This window comes from Saimiri boliviensis, chromosome 19 (assembly GCF_048565385.1).
Source record: "Saimiri boliviensis isolate mSaiBol1 chromosome 19, mSaiBol1.pri, whole genome shotgun sequence".
In the NCBI taxonomy this organism is placed as follows: Eukaryota; Metazoa; Chordata; class Mammalia; order Primates; family Cebidae; genus Saimiri; species Saimiri boliviensis.
The window spans coordinates 34,977,184-34,996,595 of NC_133467.1; the positions used below are offsets into that span (position 1 = coordinate 34,977,184).

General features: G+C 44.5%; 2 protein-coding genes and 1 non-coding gene across 10 annotated transcripts in view; 1 reads left to right on the forward strand and 2 right to left on the reverse strand.

The window, feature by feature from the left end:
- The window catches only part of SYT11 (synaptotagmin 11), a 28,526-nt gene extending 28,183 nt beyond the window's left edge, over positions 1–343 (reverse strand). The window contains exon 1 of one of the 2 annotated variants that reach the window (XM_074389876.1): positions 43–343. In XM_074389876.1, coding sequence (XP_074245977.1) covers positions 43–76 — 34 coding nt within the window. In that variant the 5' untranslated portion in view covers positions 77–343. The remainder of the gene's footprint in view (positions 1–42) is intronic. The other variant, XM_074389875.1, reaches the window with a different exon arrangement.
- A 2,299-nt stretch (positions 344–2,642) lies between these two features.
- On the reverse strand, positions 2,643–2,806 carry LOC120360279 (U1 spliceosomal RNA). Its single transcript, XR_005576848.1, has one exon. It is a non-coding gene; the product is annotated as a U1 spliceosomal RNA (small nuclear RNA).
- Positions 2,807–3,914: 1,108 nt separating this feature from the next.
- Positions 3,915–19,412, forward strand: part of GON4L (gon-4 like) — a 94,072-nt gene continuing 78,574 nt past the window's right edge. For 2 of the 7 annotated variants that reach the window (XM_074389877.1, XM_074389879.1), the window contains exons 1-2: positions 7,516–7,648; positions 7,977–8,507. In XM_074389877.1, coding sequence (XP_074245978.1) covers positions 7,627–7,648; positions 7,977–8,507 — 553 coding nt within the window. In that variant the 5' untranslated portion in view covers positions 7,516–7,626. The other 5 variants (XM_039460251.2, XM_074389878.1, XM_003937806.4 and 2 more) reach the window with 5 other exon arrangements.

A 19,412-nucleotide genomic window follows, 5' to 3' on the forward strand; every position in this document is an offset into this window, starting at 1 on the left:
CATTCTGGCCACCTCGAGCTTAGTTTTCCCGAGTCTACTTACCAAAGCTAGGTCGGATATTGGTGATCTCAGCCATGTCGTAATCAGAAGCTGTTGCTATAACGTTTTTGCAGTGGTGAGACAACGCTGGGAACCCTCGATCAGTACTAAGGCCGCAGCTGTAGAACTCTAGGTCAGGGAAAGGGGAAGGTATCCAGCGGACGCCTCCTGCGACGGTCCGGCCCCTGGTTGTCAGCTGCGCTCTGCTCTTAAGATCCTCCGGGGATGCTCTGAGCTTAGGATGCAGGTGCAGTCAGACTGGTCCTGATGCGAGGTAGGCTCCGCCTTCTTCCGAATGGTCCTCGGAACAAGACTCCGCCTCTGTCCGAAAGGTTCCGGAAGTCAGGCCCCGCCCACTTCCGGAAGCTATCTGGGAGGGACTCCTCCCACCGCCGAGTTTTCCCGACAATAAGGCCCCGCCCACTGACGGGCTGTGGTTCTAGAACGAGAAAGTACCGAGGAGTAAGAAGCGTAGGCGGATTATTATGTGAAATCCTCTGATTTCGGTTTCCTGGGCTTTAATACAGCAGTAGAATGTTCTCGGTTCTGAGTTCCAGAATTTTGGGAAGATAAAATTATGTACTGCCTGGATTTCAGTATGGATTGCCATCATTATGCATTTCTGAGACTGCTAAAGGTTATTACGGAACTTTCTTTCTTTTTGAGATGGAGTCTCGCTGTCTGTCGCCCAGGCTGAAGTGCAGTGGCGCGATCTCGGCTCACTGCAACCTCTGCCTCCCGGGTTCAAGCAATTCTCCTCTTCAGCCTCTTGAGTAGCTGGGATTACAGGCACGTGCCACCACGCCCGGCTAATTTTTGTATTCTCAGGAGAGACGGGTTTCATCATGTTGGTCAGGCTGGTCTTGAACTCCTGAACTTGTGATCTGCCCGCCTTCAACTCCTTAAGTGTTGGGATTACAGGCGTGAGCCACCGCGCCCGGCGAACTTTTTTTATTAGGCTGTTTCACAGTGGATGAAAATTGTCTTAAACCTCAAAAACTCTGATGAAAGACCAAACCTGGGAATGGTTTCACAACTCTGAAAATCTACTAACTTTAAAAAATCATTCAGGCTTGGTGGCTCACGTTTGTAATCCCAGCACTTTGGGAGGCTGAGATGGGCGGATCACGAGGTCAGGAGTTCGAAACCATCTTGCCCAATGTGGTGAAACCCCGTTTCTACTAAAAAATACAAAATTAGCCGGGCATGGTGGCGCACGCCTGTAGTCCCAGCTACTCGGGAGGCTGAGGCAGAAGAATCGCTTGAACACAGGAGGCAGGGGTTGCAGTGAGTGGAGATCGTCTCGCTCTGCTCCAGCCTAGACAACAGAGTAAGACAATGCCAAAAAAAAAAAAAAAAAAAAAAAAAAAAAAAAAAAAAAAGAAAGAAAGAAAAGAAAAAATCAGCTGGGCATCGTGGCTCACACCTGTAATCCCAACCCTTTGGGAGGCCGCTGAGTTGGGCGGATCACCTAAGATAAAGAGTTCGAGGCCAGCCTGGCCAACGTGGTGAAACCCCGACTCTACTAAAATTACAAAAATTAGCCAGGCGTGGTGGTGCATGCCTATAATCCCAGCTACTCGGGAGTCCGAGACACGAGGATTGCTTGAGCCCAGTAGGTGGAGGTTGCAGTGAGCCCAGATCACACCGCTGTACTCAAGCCTCGCAACAGAACAAGACTCTTGTCTTAAAAAAAAAAAAAAAAAAGTCATTTAATTGTACACATAAAACAGATGGATTTTGTGCTCATCAGTAGTGATGCCTGGAGTAAAAAAAAAAGTAAAAAAATAAAAAGATGGATTTTGTGGTATGTAAAATAAGTTGTTTTTATTATATTATATTTTATATTTTTGAGACAGAGTCTCGCTCTGTTGCCCAGGCTGGAGTGCAGTGGCTCTGTCTGGGCTCACTGCAACTCTGTCTCCTGGGTTCAAGCATTTTTCTGCCTCAGTCTCCCGAGTAGCTGGAATTACAGGTGCCCACCACCAAGCCCAGTTAATTTTTTTTTTTTTTGTATTTTCAGTAGAAACAGGTTTCACTATATTGGCCAGGCTGATCTTGAATTCCTGGCCTCATAATCCGCCCACCTTGACCTCCCAAAGTGCTGGGATTACAGGCGTGAGCCACCGCACCCGGCCAATAAGCTGTTTTTAAAAAAGACTAATGAAAAGTGCCAAAGTTAGTCAGTGTTGAATTTTTTTCCACGAACCTCAAGTGCTTAGAGTTTCATATGAGAGAGAGAGAGAGACAGGCCAAACCAACCAAAAGATCTGTGCATTCTGTAGGTCAAAGGACAACACACATGAAACTCCGAGCTTCCGGAGTCTTCCTTGGTATTTGGGAGAGTTTGTGTGATTCAGGTTACAGTCAGACTACGGCTGATTATAGCCATGTTGGCATAAATTTCAACCTTCATTTTGGCTGGGGATAATTTCATCCTGTCAGATTCTGTTTACACATAGGATTAGTTCAAATGTATAAATTTTTGTTGGTGGTTTACCTGTAAAATGAGAGAGTTGAAAGCGTTTTTCCAGCTTTTGACATTCTGGGTTTTTTTTTTCTTTCTTTTTTTCTTTTTCTTTTTCTTTTTTTTTTTTTTTCACCAGGGAAGAGAGGGAACGCAGTCCCTCACTGCCACAAATTATGCAGTCGAATTTCCCACGTTTGAGGAAATCGCAGAGGTCAGCACATCCGGAGTGCAATGGATAAGCCTGGTCCTGGGAAAACCACCTTCGTGATCATGGTATCTCCCCTGCCAGGTAAGTATGACATTCTGTTTTTTTTTTTTTTTTTTTTTTTTTTCTTTTTCTTTTTCTTTAATCCCCGTGGATTCCACAGACATTCTGATTTTCTAGAAAAGTGGAAACGACATCATTTTAGGAGTCATTCATTCATTCCATTCACTCATTCAAAAAGCATGTATTGAATTATTGAACATCTGTTACACCCCAGATAGCCTCCTGGGCACTGGGTCAATGAATTATTAGCTAGAGTTAGGATACTTAATACCTGATTCTCCTTAATAGCTGTCTGTGTACTGTTGTGAAATCACCTACTCAGCTAAACCAGAACTTTGTCCTGTGCAAACTGGAATATGATATAATAATCTCACAGTTGATTGTGGAGACCAAGTCACCTAAAAGAATGTGAGAGCATTTTGTAAAATGCAGAATATTGTGCATATTTGAATAATTACCATAATCTGAGTCCAAGACTGCCTTAGTTTTAATCAGGAGCTTGCACTATTTGTGGAAACTTCTTTTTCTGACATTTTATGACTTCTTCAGTCCCTTGGTCCTGTGTCTCAGATGCCTCGTGGTGAGAAAAATTAGTTATGAATTTATTTTTATTCATTTTTTGGAGACGGGGTCTCACTCTGTCGCCCAGGCTGGAGTGCAGTGGCGTGATCCCCACTCACTACAACCTCCGCCTCCCGGGTTCAAGCGATTCTCCTACCTCAGCCTCCCGAGTAGCTGGGATTACAGGCACCCGCCACCCCAACGCAAGCTGATTTTGTGTGCTTAGTAGAGAGACGGGATTTCACCATGCTGATCTCGAACTCCCGACCTCAGGTGATCCGCCCGCCTCGGTCCCCCAATGTACTGGGATTACAGCCGTGAGCCACCGCGCCCGGCACCCAGATTAGTTGTTAATCTAAACCATTGACTCTCAATCCAGTTTTGAGTAGGGTAACTAACTCCACGGGCGGAGAAAGCCAAGTAGTGCCTTTAAATTTTTATGCCAATAACTGACGCACTAGCGCTTGGGCTTCACTGTGCCCTAAAATGGGATGGCGCCTAGTGTTTGGCGCATGCTCCTTGATGCCCTGCGGCGCGACGCTCCGAGGCTCGGGAACGCGCACGCAACTCGTCGCCGTTGGCTGACTTCCGGTGATGCCAAAGCCGTTTCCGCGGAATCAGGCTGGCTGGTGAGGGTGCAGGTTTGTGTGCGTTGGGGCGGGAAGAGGCAGATGGGAGCTGGGACACCTGGGCGAACGATGACCAGGATGAGAGGGACGGGTCTGGGGGTGAGTGCTGGGTGCGTGGCGGAAGTTAAGGGCGTGAAGGTGTCTAGTTGGGAATGGGGACTGGGGCCAGCCCTGGGCGCCGAGGTGGAAGCGCGGTTAGGACCCTTTTGAAAATGTTTTCCTAGGAGAGGGCCGTGCCGCGGCTGCCTCCCCATTGGCATTCATTCACCCTGTTGGTCCGACTTGGGTTCCCCAAAAAGTGGGCTACAGAGCTACTGCTGTGTTGGAGGTGCCTGGAGCTGAAGTAGCTTTTTTTCCTTCATTTTGTTTTTTGTACCTCAGTAATTATTTGTGAAATAAAAGCGTTGCCTAGGCTACTCCCATTCTGTTTCTCATCCAGTCACCACCATCTCACAGGAATCAACAAAATCTTCACGTGTTATTGAGCTTTAATTACTAAGGACATCAATTGGTTGAGGGGATGGGGAGTCTCCTCTAATGTCTTGAAGAAACTGAAAGGAGGTTTAAAAGTAACTTTATAGGTCGGTCGCGGTAGCTCACACCTATAAGCCTAGCACTTTGGGAGGCTGAGACAGGAGGATTGGTTGAGTCCAGGAGTTCGAGAACAGCCTGGGTAATAAATTGAGACCCTTATCTCTGCAAACAAAAACAACAAAAATTGCCGAGAGTAGTGGCGAGCGCCTGTAGTCCCAGTTACTTGGGAGGCCGAGGCTGGAGGGTCACTTGTGCCCAGGAATCTGAGGCTGTAGTGAATGAACCAGGGTCTTGCCAGTGCACTCCAATCTGGGCAACAGAGCGAGACGTTGTCTCTGAAAATCAGTCAATCAATCAATCAATCAATCTAACCTTAGACTTAAGAGTTACAAAGAACTTTTCAGTTCTCTAGTTGAAGCTTTCATCTAGTACCCTGGTAAGTGGACATTCAGGCTTTGCTTGAACATTGCCAGTGATACAACGCAAGGTAGCTTATTGTATTATTGGATCTATTTATGACAGTAAAGTTTTCCTGGGTGATAAAATGCCATCAGTTTTTTTTTTTATTTTTTTTGAGACGGAGTTTCGCTCTTGTTACTCAGGCTGGAGTGCAGTGGCGCGATCTCGGCTCACCGCAACCTCCGCCTCCTGGGTTCAGGCAATTCTCCTGCCTCAGCCTCCTGAGTAGCTTGGATTACAGGCATATGCCACCATGCCCAGCTACTTTTTTGTATTTTTAGTAGAGACGAGGTTTCACCATGTTGACCAGGATGGTCTCGATCTCTTGACCTTGTGATCTACCCGCCTCGGCCTCCCAAAGTGCTGGGATTACAGGCGTGAGCCACCGCGCCCGGCCTCCATCAGTTTTTTTTTTTTTTTTTTTTTTGAGACGGAGTTTCACTCTTGTTACCCAGGCTGGAGTGCAGTGGCGCGATCTCGGCTCACCGCAACCTCCGCCTCCTGGGCTCAGGCAATTCTCCTGTCCCAGCCTCCTAAGTCGCTGGGATTACAGGCACGCGCCACCACGCCCAGCTAGTTTTTTGTATTTTTAGTGGAGACGGGGTTTCACCATGTTGACCAGGATGGTCTCAATCTCTCGACCTCGTGATCCACCCGCCTCGGCCTCCCAAAGTACTGGGATTACAGGCTTGAGCCACCCCGCCCGGCCTCAGTTTTTATATAATGCTTAACACTTGGCCCAAAGGCTGCACAGAATAAGCTGTTTAAGCTCTGTTTCATTTGTTATTCAGGGAACATTCACTGAGTATCTGCAGTACTCAATGATACACTGAGTATCTGCAATACCCAGATACTGAACTGGCGCAGTGGCTTGGATGGGACCATAATCCCAGTGACTTGGGAGGCTGAGGTAAGACCATTGCTTCAGTCCAGGAGGTCAAGGCTGCAGCAAACTGTGTTCATGTCACTGCAATGCAGCTTGGGTGACAGAGCAAGCCCCTGTCTGAAAACAAACAAACAAACAAACAAAAACAAAAAAAACCCCATGGATATTAGGGATATTAGTTGAGATAATCCTGTTTCTCAAAAAGCTCATAGTTTTGGAGGAGGGAAATGAAAAAGAGAAGAGACTATTATAAAACTGATAAGTACTGTAAAAGAGATTTGCAAACAGGTACTAAAAGAACATAGAGGAGCCGGGCGCGGTGGCTCAAGCCTGTAATCCCAGCACTTTGGGAGGCCGAGGCGGGTGGATCACGAGGTCAAGAGATCGAGACCATCCTGGTCAACATGGTGAAACCCCGTCTCTACTAAAAATACAAAAAATTAGCTGGGCATGGCGGCACGTGCCTGTAATCCGAGCTACTCAGAAGGCTGAGGCAGGAGAATTGCCTGAACCCAGGAGGCGGAGGTTGCGGTGAGCCGAGATCGCGCCATTGCACTCCAGCCTGGGTAACAAGAGCGAAACTCTGTCTCAAAAAAAAAAGAAAGAAAGAAAGAAAGAACATAGAGGATACCCTCTGGTTTAGATCATAATGCCCTTAAAATGTGGTAATTAGAATTGAAGCAAAAAGTCAAGAAGTAACATAGCACAGAGGATAATAGGAATCTCCTCTTCCTTGTTTCAACACAAAATTTGTTAATAGAGCCTTCTTTTTTTGTTTTGTTTTGTTTTGTTTTTGAGCTGGGGTCTTGCTCTGTCACCCAGAGTGGAGTGCAGTGGCACAATCTTGGCTTAATGCAACCTCTGCCTCCTGGGTTCAAGCAGTTCTCCTGCCTCAGCCTCCTGAGTAGCTGGGATTATAGGCGCCTGCCACCATGCCTAGCTAATTTTTTTGTAGAAATGGAGTTTCACTGTGCTGGCCAGGCTGATCTAGAACTCCTGACCTCAAGTAATCCACCTGCCTTGGCCTCCCAAAATGCTGGGATTACAGGCGTGAGCCACTGCGCCCGGCCAACATAGCCTAATCTTTTAAACAATGACACTTTGTCAGCGGGGCATGGTGGCTCATGCCTGTAATCCAAGCACTTTGGAGGCCAAGGCGGGAGTATCACCTGAGGTCGGGAGTTCAAGACCAGCCTGACCAACATGGTGAAACCCCGTCTTTAAAAAAAAAAAAGAATCGTGGGCCGGGCGCGGTGGCTCAGGCCTGTAATCCCAGCACTTTGGGAGGTCAAGACGGGTGGATCACGAGGTCAAGAGATTGAGACCATCCGGGTCAACATAGTGAAACCCCGTCTCTACTAAAAATACAAAGAATTAGCTGGGCATGGTGGCACGTGCCTGTAATCCCAGCTACTCAGGAGGCTGAGGCAGGAGAATTGCTTGAAGCCAGGAGGCAGAGGTTGCGGTGAGCCGAGATCGCGCCATTGTACTCCAGCCTGGGTAACGAGCAAAACTCTCTCTAAAAAAAAAAAAAAAAAAAAAAAATCACACTTTGCTTTTGATTTGTTTCTATTAATGGAAATAACCTGTTTATGAAAACAACAGTAGCAAACATTTATTGATCATTTACCATCTAATGAAGTAGATGCTATTATATCCCATTTTATAGCTGAAGAATCTGAGGTTCATGTTGAGTAACTTATGCAAGGTCATAAAGCTGGAGAGAAGCTGATTTGGGAAACATCCAGACAGTCTGACTCCACAGTTTATTCTCAGCATCATGCTAGTCTACCACCCTGATGGTAATAATAATAACATTTATTAATCACTTACTCTTTCTTATAACAATTCTGTGAAGTAAGAGCAATTATTTTTTACTGTTGAGGATACTGAAGACTTGCAAGGTTAAATCACTTGGGGAAGGTGTAACAGTCCATCAGTAGTAATCAGTGAGATTTGAACTCAGTCACTCTAACCACTGTCTCTCATCTTCCACCTAAAGGGAAATTGTGCATTTGGTGTGAAGTATTGTATTCATGATTGAACATGAGTAAATGAAAAGATAATTGAGTAAATGTTATTACCATTAATTGATATGAAAGCAGTAAGAACTTGTTTTTTTCCTTTCAGAATGGAACAAAAGTGGGACTTTTAAAATGTTGCCCTGTAAGAAGAGACGAACTGCAGTGACAGAGTCCTTACAGCATAAAGGCGATCAGGAGGAAAACAGTGTAGGCCTAGAATCAGCTGTTCAACCAGAATCTGACCAGGTAAAGGACTTGAGGTCAGTGTCACTGTCCTGGGATCCAGGTCATGGCCGAGTAGCTGGCTTTGAAGTACAATCTGTGCAGGATGCAGGAAATCAGCTTGGTATGGAAGATACATCTCTGAGCTCTGGGATGCTCACCCAGGACACAAGTGTACCTATTCTAGAAGGTGTTGATGTGGCCATCTCTCAGGGAATTACGCTACCTTCGTTGGAGTCTTTTCACCCTCTTAATATACGCATTGGTAAAGGAAAACTCCAGGCTACTGGCTCAAAGAGAGGGAAGAAAATTACACTCCGGCCCGGGCCAGTTACCCAAGAAGACAGACGTGATCATCCTATCCTAAAGGAGCCTTTTTCAGGAGAGCCTAGTGAAGTAGTCAAGGAAGAAGGAGGTAAGGTATAAAAGGTTTCTAGGTTACATTCTCGCCAATACCATTTTGCCATAGCTGTATCTGAGTGCTTTTATAGAATAGTATTTCTGAAAGGGTATATTGATTTGGTATGGAATTGGAACTGCTGTGTTTGTAAGGGTCAGCAGTGAACTTAAAAAAAATTTTTTTTTGAGATGGGGGCTTACTCTTGTTTCCCGGGCTGGAGTGCAGTGGCACAATCTTGGCTCAATGCAACCTCTGCTTCCCAGGTTCGGGCCTCAGCCTTCTGAGTAGCTGGGATTACAGGCTTCCACCACCACGGCTGGCTAATTTTTGTATTTTTAGTAGAGACGGGTTTCACCATGTTGGCCAGGCTGGTCTTGAACTCCTGACTTAGTGATCCACCTGCCTTGGCCTCCCAAAGTGCTAGCCGAGCCACTGTGCCTAGCTAAACTTTTTTTTTTTTTTTTTTTGAGACAGTGTCTTGCTCTGTCACCCAGAGCAAGATTTGAGCCAGTGTACCTAGCCAAACTGTTGTTTTTTTTTTTGTTTTTTTTTTTTTGTTGAGACGGAGTTTCACTCTTGTTACCCAGGCTGGAGTGCAATGGCATGATCTCGGCTCACCGCAACCTCTGCCTCCTGGGTTCAGGCAATTCTCCTGCCTCAGCCTCCTGAGTAGCTGGGATTACAGGCACGTGCCACCATGCCCAGCAGATTTTTTGTATTTTTAGTAGAGACGGGGTTTCACCATGTTGACCAGGATGGTCTCGATCTCTTGACCTTGGGATCCACCTGCCTCGGCCTCCCAAAGTGCTGGGATTACAGGCTTGAGCCACTGCGCCCAGCCTGTTTTTTTTTTTTTGAGACAGCGCCTTGCTCTGTCACCCAGAGCAAGATTTTAGCCACTGTACCTAGCCGAACTGTTTTTTTTTTTTTTTTTTTGAGACGGCGTCTTTTTTTTTTTTTTTTTTTTTTAATCCTCACCTTGCCATTCTCACGGCATCATGCCACAGCTGACATCTTACATTTATTAGTGTGGTCATTTTTGCAATGTCTGTCACCTATGTTCGACTCTAAGCTCCAGGAGAAGAGAGATCCTATCTGTTTTACTGATTGCATGATCCCTCTGTATCTAACTCACTGCTTGGCACACAGCTGAGGTTCAATAAATAGGTGTTGCATAAACAAACTGGCACCAATTAGCTTATTTTTTTTGTTTTTTGAGAAAAAGAATAATAAGAAAAAGAATAAAGAAGAGGAAGAAAGAGAAAGAGGAAGAGGGAGAGAGAATGGGGGTATTGCTTTGCTGCCCGGGCTAGAATGCAGTCTAAATATGGGTATGCCTATAATTGTCCTTAATAATGGAGACATGAAAGAAAATGAGGGAAGAGAGTAACAAACAAGCAGCCAACCAACATTTCGTTTAAACTTCTAAGTTGATATGATGTGGTACTGATAAGAGTGTATATTTTGTGTAAAGTGGAGAGTTCTATAAATGTTAATTACGTTTACTTGTTCCAGATCTGAGTTCAAGTCCTGGATATCGTTGTTAATTTTCTGTCTCATTGATCTGTCTAATATTAATGTTGAAGTCTCCCACTATTATTGCGTGGGAGTCTAAGTCTCTTTATAAGTCTTGTATGTCTGGGTATTCCTGTATTGGGTGCGTGTATATTTAGGACCTTTAACTCTTCTTGTTGTTGCATTGATTCCTTTATCATTATATAATGTCCTTCTTTGCTTCTTTTGATCTTTGTTGCTTTAAATACTATTTTATCAGAGGCAAAAATTGTAACTTCTGCTTTTTATTTATTTATTTTTGCTCTCTGGTTGGTTGGTAAGTCTCTCTCCATCCTTTGTTTTGAGTCTTTGTGTATCCTTGAATGTGAGATGGGTCTGGATGCAGCATACAGTTTTAGTTTTTTGTCCAAATTGCCTGTCTTTGAATTGAGGAATTTAGTCAATTTAAATTTAGAATTGATAATGATATATGTGAGTTTAATACTGTCATTTAATATTAGCTGGTTATTAAGCCGGGCGCGGTGGCTCAAGCCTGTAATCCCAGCACTTTGGGAGGCCGAGGCGGGTGGATCACGAGGTCGAGAGATCGAGACCATCCTGGTCAACATGGTGAAACCCCGTCTCTACTAAAAATACAAAAAATTAGCTGGGCATGGTGGCACGTGCCTGTAATCCCAGCTCCTCAGGAGGCTGAGGCAGGAGAATTGCCTGAACCCAGGAGGCGGAGGTTGCGGTGAGCCGAGATCGCGCCATTGCACTCCAGCCTGGGTAACAAGAGCGAAACTCCGCCTCAAAAAAAAAAAAAAAAAATATTAGCTGGTTATTTTGCCCATTAGTTGATGTAAATTCTTCATTATATTGATGTTTTTTACTTTTTGGTATTTTTTAGAAAGGCTGATACTGTTTGTTCCTTTCTATGTGTAGTGGTTCTTTCAGAAGCTCTTGTAAAGCAGGCCTGGTGGTGATGAATTCTCTGAGTGCTTGCTTGTTCGCAAAAAACTTTATTTTTCCTTCACTTATGAAGCTTAGTTTGGCTGGATGTAAAATTCTTGGTTGAAAGTTCTTTTCTTTAAGGATGTTGAATATTGGTCCCCGCTCTCTTCTGGCTTGTAGGGTTTCTGCTGAGAGATCTGCTGTGAGTCTGATAGGCTTCCCTTTGTGGGTAACCTGACCTTTCTCTCTGGCTGCCCTTAGTATTTTCTCCTTCATTTCAACCCTGGTGAATCTGACGATTATGTGCCTTGGAGTTGCTCTTCTTGAGGAATATCTTTGTGGTGTTCTCTGTATTACCTGGAGCTGAATATTATCCTGCCTTACTAAGTTGGGAAAATTTTCCTGAATAATATCCTGAAGCATATTTTCCAGCTTGGATTCATTCTCTTCGTCACATTCAGGTACACCTATCAAGCGTAGATTAGGTCTTTTCACATAGTCCCATATTTCTTGGAGACTTTACTCATTCCTTTTTATCCTTTTTTCTCTAATCTTGTCTTCTTGTTTTATTTCATTGAGTTGGTTTTCGACCTCTGATATCCTTTCTTCTGCTTGATCAATTCGGCTGTTAAAACTTGTGCATACTTCACGTAGTTTTCGTATTGTGTTTTTCAGCTCCATCAGTTCACTTATTTTCCTCTCTAAATTTTGTATTCTTGTTGACATTTCGTCAAACTTTTTTTCAAAGTTCTTAGTTTCTTTAGATTGTGTTAGCATAAGTTCTTTTAATTCACAGGAGTTTCTTATTATCCACGTTTTGAAGCCTGCTTCTGTAATTGGAACACACTCGTTCTCCATCAAGCCTTGTTTCGTTGCTGATGAGGAACTGGGATCCCCTGGTGAGGGAGAGGCGTTCTGATCTTGGGTATTCTCAGCCTTTTTTGGCTGTTTTCTTCCCTTCGTTGTAGATTTATCCATCTGTAGTCTTTATAATTACCGTCTTTGTAATTGAGTTTCTGAGTGGACGTCCAACTTATTGATTCTCAGCGCCGAAATCTGAGCAACCCACTGCGCCGACCAAATCAGCGGTGTTAAGATGGATGGTGCCTTTCTGACTCTGCACCAAGAACTGACGCTCCGAGGCGCCGGCAAAACCGCCTCGCCGGTCACAAGAGTCGCGCTAGCGACCCGTGGGGTTCCTCCGCTGGGAATCTCCTGGTGCGTGAGCAACAAGAATTCATGTGAAGGTGTGGCGTCCTCTCGTTCTTTGCGTTTTCAGTGGGAGCTACAATCTCGAGCTGCTAGTGATCAGCCATCTTGGATCTCTCTGAGACGGCGTCTTGCTTTGTCACCCAGAGCAAGATGTGAGCCACTGTGCCTAGCTGAACTTTTTTTTTTTTTCGAGACGGCGTCTTGCTCTGTCACCCAGACTGGAGTGCAATGGTGGAATCTTGGCTTACTGCAGCCTCTGCCTCTTGGGTTCAGGCGATTCTCCTGCCTTTGCCTCCCAAGTATCTAGGATTACAGGTATGTGCCACCATGCCCAGCTAATTTTGTATTTTTAGTAGACATGGTGTTATAATACATTGATCAGGCTGGTCTCAAACTCCTGACCTCAGGTGATCCACTTGCCTCAGCCTCCCAAAGTGCTGGGATTACAAGTGTGAGCCACCGTGCTCGCCCAGGCTGTAGTATAGTGGTGTGATCTCGGCTGACTGCAACCTCTGCCTCCTGGATTCAGTCTCCGGAGTAGCTGGGACTACAGGCACTCTCCACCGTGCCTGGCTAATTTTTGTATTTTTAGTAGAGATGGGGTTTCACCATGCTGGCCAGGCTGGTCTTGAACTCCTGACTTCATGATCTGCACCCCCTTCGGCTTCCCAAAGTGCTAGGATTATAGGTGTGAGCCACTGCACCCGGCCTATTCATTCATTTTGACCATTAAAATGTTTTCTTTTTTGCTGCATTTTAAGTTCACTTGTTTTTATTTTGTCCTACTGGTACCTTCTCAGTATGTGGTTTTTTATTGTATCTTGTGTATGTTTATACTGAAGAATTTCATGTTTTTGACTTTGTTGTGTTTGACAACTGATGGAGTAGTGCTCAAGTTGAGGAAGTCTAGCAATAATCTTGATGGTATACTGTGCTGGTCATTCCCTCTCTGGCATCAGCTGTCTGAAGCACATTGTCAAAGATGAAAGCTCTTCTGGGGAAAAGTGTTCTCCTGTGGAATCATCCCTTGTCATAGCACATGGCTCTATATTTACAACCTCATTCAGAGTAGCTTGCATTATTATATTGGTTTTGGGACACCTGTGTTTTATTTGGAAATGTAGGCGGGAATAACGGTTTTTTTGGTATGTGTATTACAAATTGTTTCACTGTTATTTTTCTACACAATTTTTTAGAATAAAAAGGGGTAAATAAGCAGCTTGTACCATTTTGCTAATTACATGGATTTGACTTTTGATCACATAAATAAAAAAAAAACAACAAGGCACGGCATTGTCCTAGACATAGATGATGTGGACAAATACTTTTTATTACTTGGAAATTCTTCTTTTTTTTTTCTGAGACAGATTCCTGCTCTGTCACCAGTCTAAAGTGCAGTGGGATGATCTTGGCTCACTACAACCCGCCTCTCCAGTTCAGGCGATTCCGATTCCTCTGCCTCAGCCTCCTAAGTAGCTGGGGCTACAGGTTCATGCCACCATGCTCGGCTAATATTTTGTATTTTAGTAGAGACAGATTTCACCATGTTGGCCAGGATGGTCTTGATCTCCTGACCTTGTGATCTGCCTGCCTCAGCCTCCCAAAGTGCTGGGATTATAGGCATAAGCTAGCACGCCCAGTCATTACTTTAAAATTCTTATTTTAATAGTTTTCCACTTAATGAGGCAAGTGCTTAAGCCTCAGTCTTTTTTTAGTTCTCTCTCTTTTTTCTTTTTTTTGAGATGGAGTTTCACTGTTGTCACCGAGGCTGCACTGCAATGGCGTGATCTCTGGTCACTGTGACCTTTGCCTTCTGGGTTGAAGCGATTCTCCAGCCTCAGCCTCCCAAGTAGCTGAAATTACAGGCCCCCATTACCACACTTGGCTAATTTTGTTTGTTGGTTTGTTTGTATTTTTAGTAGAGTTGGGGTTTCACCATGTTGGTCAGGCCGGTCTTGAACTCCTGACTTTAAGTGATCCACCCACGTTGGCCTCCCAAAATGCTGGGATTGCAGGTGTGAGCCATCGCACCCAGCTGAATTCTCATTATTTAGACATAAGGAAAGAAGAAATGAAGGTTTTTTATTCTCCCCCTGCCTTTCCTTTATTTTTCTTTTATTCATTCCTTTTAAAATAAGTATGGGCAGAGTATACTAGATCAGGATAAATAAAGGTGATACTGGAATTTAGGTGTTTTTACTGAAAAAAAGGGATTTCCTTTATGATGGTTTAAAGATAATAGGAGATAAGAATCAGTTCAACAACTTAATTCAGGGAGTTCGGAGAAATGTACATATAGAGCATAGGACAGAAGCAAGTTTTCTTTCTTTTTTGTTTTGTTTTATTTATTTATTTATTTATTTTTTTTGAGACGGAGTTTCGCTCTTGTTACCCAGGCTGGAGTGCAATGGCGCGATCTCGGCTCACCGCAACCTCCGCCTCCTGGGTTCAGGCAATTCTCCTGCCTCAGCCTCCTGAGTAGCTGGGATTACAGGCACACGCCACCATGCCCAGCTAATTTTTTGTATTTTTAGTAGAGACGGGGTTTCACCATGTTGACCAGGTTGGTCTCGATCTCTCGACCTTGTGATCCACCCGCCTCGGCCTCCCAAAGTGCTGGGATTACAGGCTTGAGCCACCGCGCCCGGCCTGTTTTGTTTTATTTTATCTTTTGAGACAGAATCTCGCTCTGTCACCCAGGCTGGAGTGCAAGGGCCTGATCTTGGCTACCTGCAACCTCTGTCTCCTGGGTTCAAGCAGTTTTCCTGCCTCAGTCTCCTGAGTAGCTGGGATTACAGGTGCATACCAATGTACCCAGCTAATTTTTGTATTTTAGTAGAGACAGGGTTTCACCCTGTTGCCCAGGCTGGTCTTGAATGCTTGATGTTAAGTGATCCACCTGCCTTGGGGTTACGGGCGTGAGCCACCGCACCCAGCCTGTTTTTTTTGTAAAAAAATTTTAAATATTGGCCGGGCGCGGTGGCTCAAGCCTGTAATCCCAGCATTTTGGGAGGACGAGGCGGGTGGATCACGAGGTCAAGAGATCGAGACCATCCTGGTCAACAGGTGAAATCCCGTCTCTACTAAAAATACAAAAAATTAGCTGGGCATGGTGGCACGTGCCTGTAATCCTAGCTACTCAGGAGACTGAGGCAGGAGAATTGCCTGAACCCGGGAGGTGGAGGTTGCGGTGAGCCGAGATCGCGCCATTGCACTCCAGCCTGGGTAACAAGAGCGAAACTCCGTCTCAAAAAAAAAAAAAAAAAAAAAATTAAATATTTTCATAGAGATAGAGTCTTGCCATGTTGCCCAGGCTGGTCTCAAACTCCTGAGCTAAAGCAGTCCTGCTTGAGCCTCCTAAAGTGCAAGGATTACAGGCATAAACACATGTTGGGTAGAGAATCACTTATTCAAAAAAATATCAGCGTGGCTGGATGCAGTGGCTCATGCCTGTAATACCAGCACTTTGGGAGGCCGAGGTGGGTGGATCATCTGAGGTCAGGAGTTTGAGACTAGCCTGGCCAACATGATGAAACCCTGTCTCTATTCAAAATAAAAAAATTAGCCAGTTGTGGTGGCTCACTCCTGTAATCCCAGCAATTTGGGGGGCTGAGGTGGATGGATCACCTGATGTTGAGAGTTTGAGACCATTCTGACCAACATGGAGAAACTCCGTCTCAACTAAATACAAAATTATCTGGGTGTGGTGACGCATGCCTGTAATTCCAGCTATTTGGGAGCCTGAGGCAGGGAGAATCGCTTGAACCCAGGAGGTGGAGGTTGCAGTAAGCTGAGATCATGCCATTGCTCTCCAGCCTGGGCAAAGAGAATGAAACTCCATCTCAAAAATATTAAAGAAAAGAAAAATTAGCTTGGGTAGGTGGCGCATGCCTGTGATCCCAGCTACTCAGGAGGCTGAGGCAGGAGAATTGCTTAAACCTAGGAGGCAGAGATTGTGGTGAGCTGAGATTGTGCCAGTGCACTCTAGCCTGGGTGACAGAGTAAGACTGTCTCCAAAAATAAAAAAAAGAAAATTAGCTGGGTGTGGCATCATGCACCTGAAGTGCTAGCTATTTGGGAGGCTGAGGCAGAAGAATCACTTGAACATGGGAGGCGGAGGTTGCAGTGAGCCGAGATTGCGCCACTGTACTCTAGCCTGGGTGACAGAGCAAGACTTTACCTCAAAAAAAAAAAAGGCAGGCATGGTGGCTCACGCTTGTAATCCTAGCACTTTGGGATGGGGAGGCGGGCGGATTACAAGGTCAGGCATTCTCGACCAGCCTGGCCAACATAGCGAAACCCCATCTCTATTAATAATACAAAAAAATTAGCCAGGCCTACTGGTGGTGGGACCTGTAATCCCAGCTACTTGGGAGGCTGAGGCAGGATCATCGATTAAATCCCGGAGACGGAGGTTGTAGTGAGCTGAGATGACGCCACTGCGCTCCAGCCTGGGCAACAGAGCCAGACTCTGTCTCGGAAAGAAAAAAAACAAAAACAATCAGGGCAGAGTAACCTGATTAAAAAAAAAAGAAACCAAAAAAAAAAAGAAAAAGAAAAGAAAAAAGAAAAAAAACAAAAACAAAAAATGCATAATTGTTGATGAAGTGATAGAAGTGTAATGCTCAAGATGAGGGAGTTAGCAATAATTTTGATGGTATACTGTGCTGGTATACCATATGCTGTCTCTGGCATATTGTGTTCATTCTGGATGCCACGTTTTAAAAGGACATTGACAAACTGCTGCATAATAAATGGGGGATGACTAGTATTCTGAAGAGCCTGACATGAGCAACTTCGTAAGTTTTAGGGGTGGTAAGAAAGCTGTAAGTTTTGCTGGGTATGGTGGCATGCACCTGTAGTCCCAACTACTTGGGCAGAGGCTGGAGAATCCTTGAGCCTAGGAGTATAAAAAATATAAATTAAAAAAAAATTTACAAGTATGTAGGTAAAACAGTACACAGTTCTTATTTTTTTAAAAAAGCTGTCAGTCTTCAAATATCTGAAGCCAATAATGTAGAAGAGAAAGCAGATTCCAGACAGTGAAAATAAGAATAGTGGTGTTAAACTATAGGGAGTCTAGGGATGTAGGGGAGGGATAATATGAGGAGAAATGCCAGATATAGATGACAGGTGTTGGAGGGAGCAAACCACATTCCCATGTTTGTACCTATGCAATAATTCTGCATGATCTGCACATTTACCCAGAATCTAAAGTACAATAATAATAATTTAAAAAGCTATAGGGAGTCAATTTTCATTCATTATCAAAAAGTTTTTCAAAATACTGTTAGTATCATACAACTTCCTTGTATAATAAAAGACTCCACAAAAGTATTCAACATGAATTATGATAATGCTATAGTTTTAGTGAACCATCACAATAACCTATAAAACACATTTTTATGTCTTTAACTTTATCTCAGATTTTTTTTTTTGTCTGAGTGACACAGAAATTCTTAGTCTGATTTTTGGTTTAAAACATAATCTCTTCATCCGTGTGACATTTAAAAGAAGCAGAAGGCATAATTCTAACCTCAGGAAGCTTAGAATCTTAATTGGGAAGACAACCATGAACACATAATCCATTTGGAGCAGTGTAAGACAGTGTGATTTAGTGCTGCAATATGTGATAAATATCATTTGGATTTTTGGAAGTGGAGCTGGAAGGATTTGATAGATTGTGAGTGAAGAAGTGGAAGTATTAACATGTAGAAATGCTGTGTTTGTGTGTAAGGCTAAGAATCGGAATTGGATGCTGGCAGTAAGGCTAGAGAAGAATGGGTATACACACATTACAAAGAAATAATTAACATTGCGTAGAGACTGACATGTAAGATATTTGGACTAGGGGATGGTGATGCATGCCTTCGTTGGGAAGGTATTTGAGAGTTTGAAAATGAGTTCAGATTTGGGTATGAGTTATACAGTTGAATGCCAAAATTGGGGCCCAGCCCAGGAGGATTCTTCGCTTTGTGCAAGGTTCATGAGCAAGCCAACAGAGCAACAGGAAAGCAAGTTTATTAGAGCAGCAGAGTACAGGAAAATGGCTGCTCCATAGACACAGTAATAGCAGCAGCCCTTGTGAATTGATACCTATTCCTCGATTATATACTCAATAAGGGCAGATTATTCATATATTTTCTCGAAAAGGGGCAGGGAGTTCCAGAACCAAGAGATACCTCCCTTTTAAAACATATAAGCTAACTTCTAGGGGTTGCCATGGCAATTGTAAACTGTCATGGCACTGGTGGGACTTTCCTTGTTTTTATTTTTATTTTTTAAATTTTTATTTTTTTGAGACAGAGTCTTACTCTGTCGCCCAGGCTGGAGTGCAGTGGCATGATCTTGGCTCACTGCAACCCCTGCCTCGTGGTTCAAGCCATTCTTCTGCCCCAGCCTCCTGAGTAGCTGGGACTATAGGTGTGTGGCACCATGCCCTGATAAATTTTTTTTTTTTTTGAGATTGAGTCTCGCTGTGTTGCCCAGACTCGAGTACAATGTTGTGATCTCAGCTCACCGCAACCTCCGCCTCCCGGGTTCCAGTGATTCTCCTGCCTCAGCCTCCTGAGTAGCTGGGATTACAGGCATGCACCACCATGCCCAGCTAATTTTTGTATTTTTAGTAGAGATGGGGTTTCACCAGGTTGGTCAGGCTGGTCTAGAACTCCTGCCTCAGGTGATCTGCCTGCCTCAGCCTCCCAAAGTGCTGGGATTATAGGTGTGAGCCACTGCTCCTGGCCTTTGTATTTTTAATAGAGATGGGGTTTCCCCATGTTGGCCAGGCTGGTCTTGAACTCCTGACCTCAGGTGATCTGCCCACCTCAGCCTCCCAAAGGGCTGGGATTATAGGCATGAGCCACCAGACCTGGCCTGTTTTTATTTTTTAAAACCAATCCATTTAATTCTGTCTTTCAAGGTAAACAACATATGGAGCCTGGATCTCAAGCCTGAGAATGCTGGAGATATGGGTCCAAAACTTGTGGTATTCTCAGAGTTCAGAAGAGTTAGAACTTACGGTGTTGGCTGGGTGCAGTGGCTCACACCTGTAATCCTAGCAATTTGGGGGGCCGAGGTGGGCAGATCACCTGAGGTCAGAAGTTCAAGACCAAGGGCCGGGCGTGGTGGCTCAAGCCTGTAATCCCAGCACTTTGGGAGGCCGAGGCGGGTGGATCACGAGGTCGAGAGATCGAGACCATCCTGGTCAACAAGGTGAAATCCCGTCTCTACTAAAAATACAAAAAATTAGCTGGGCATGGT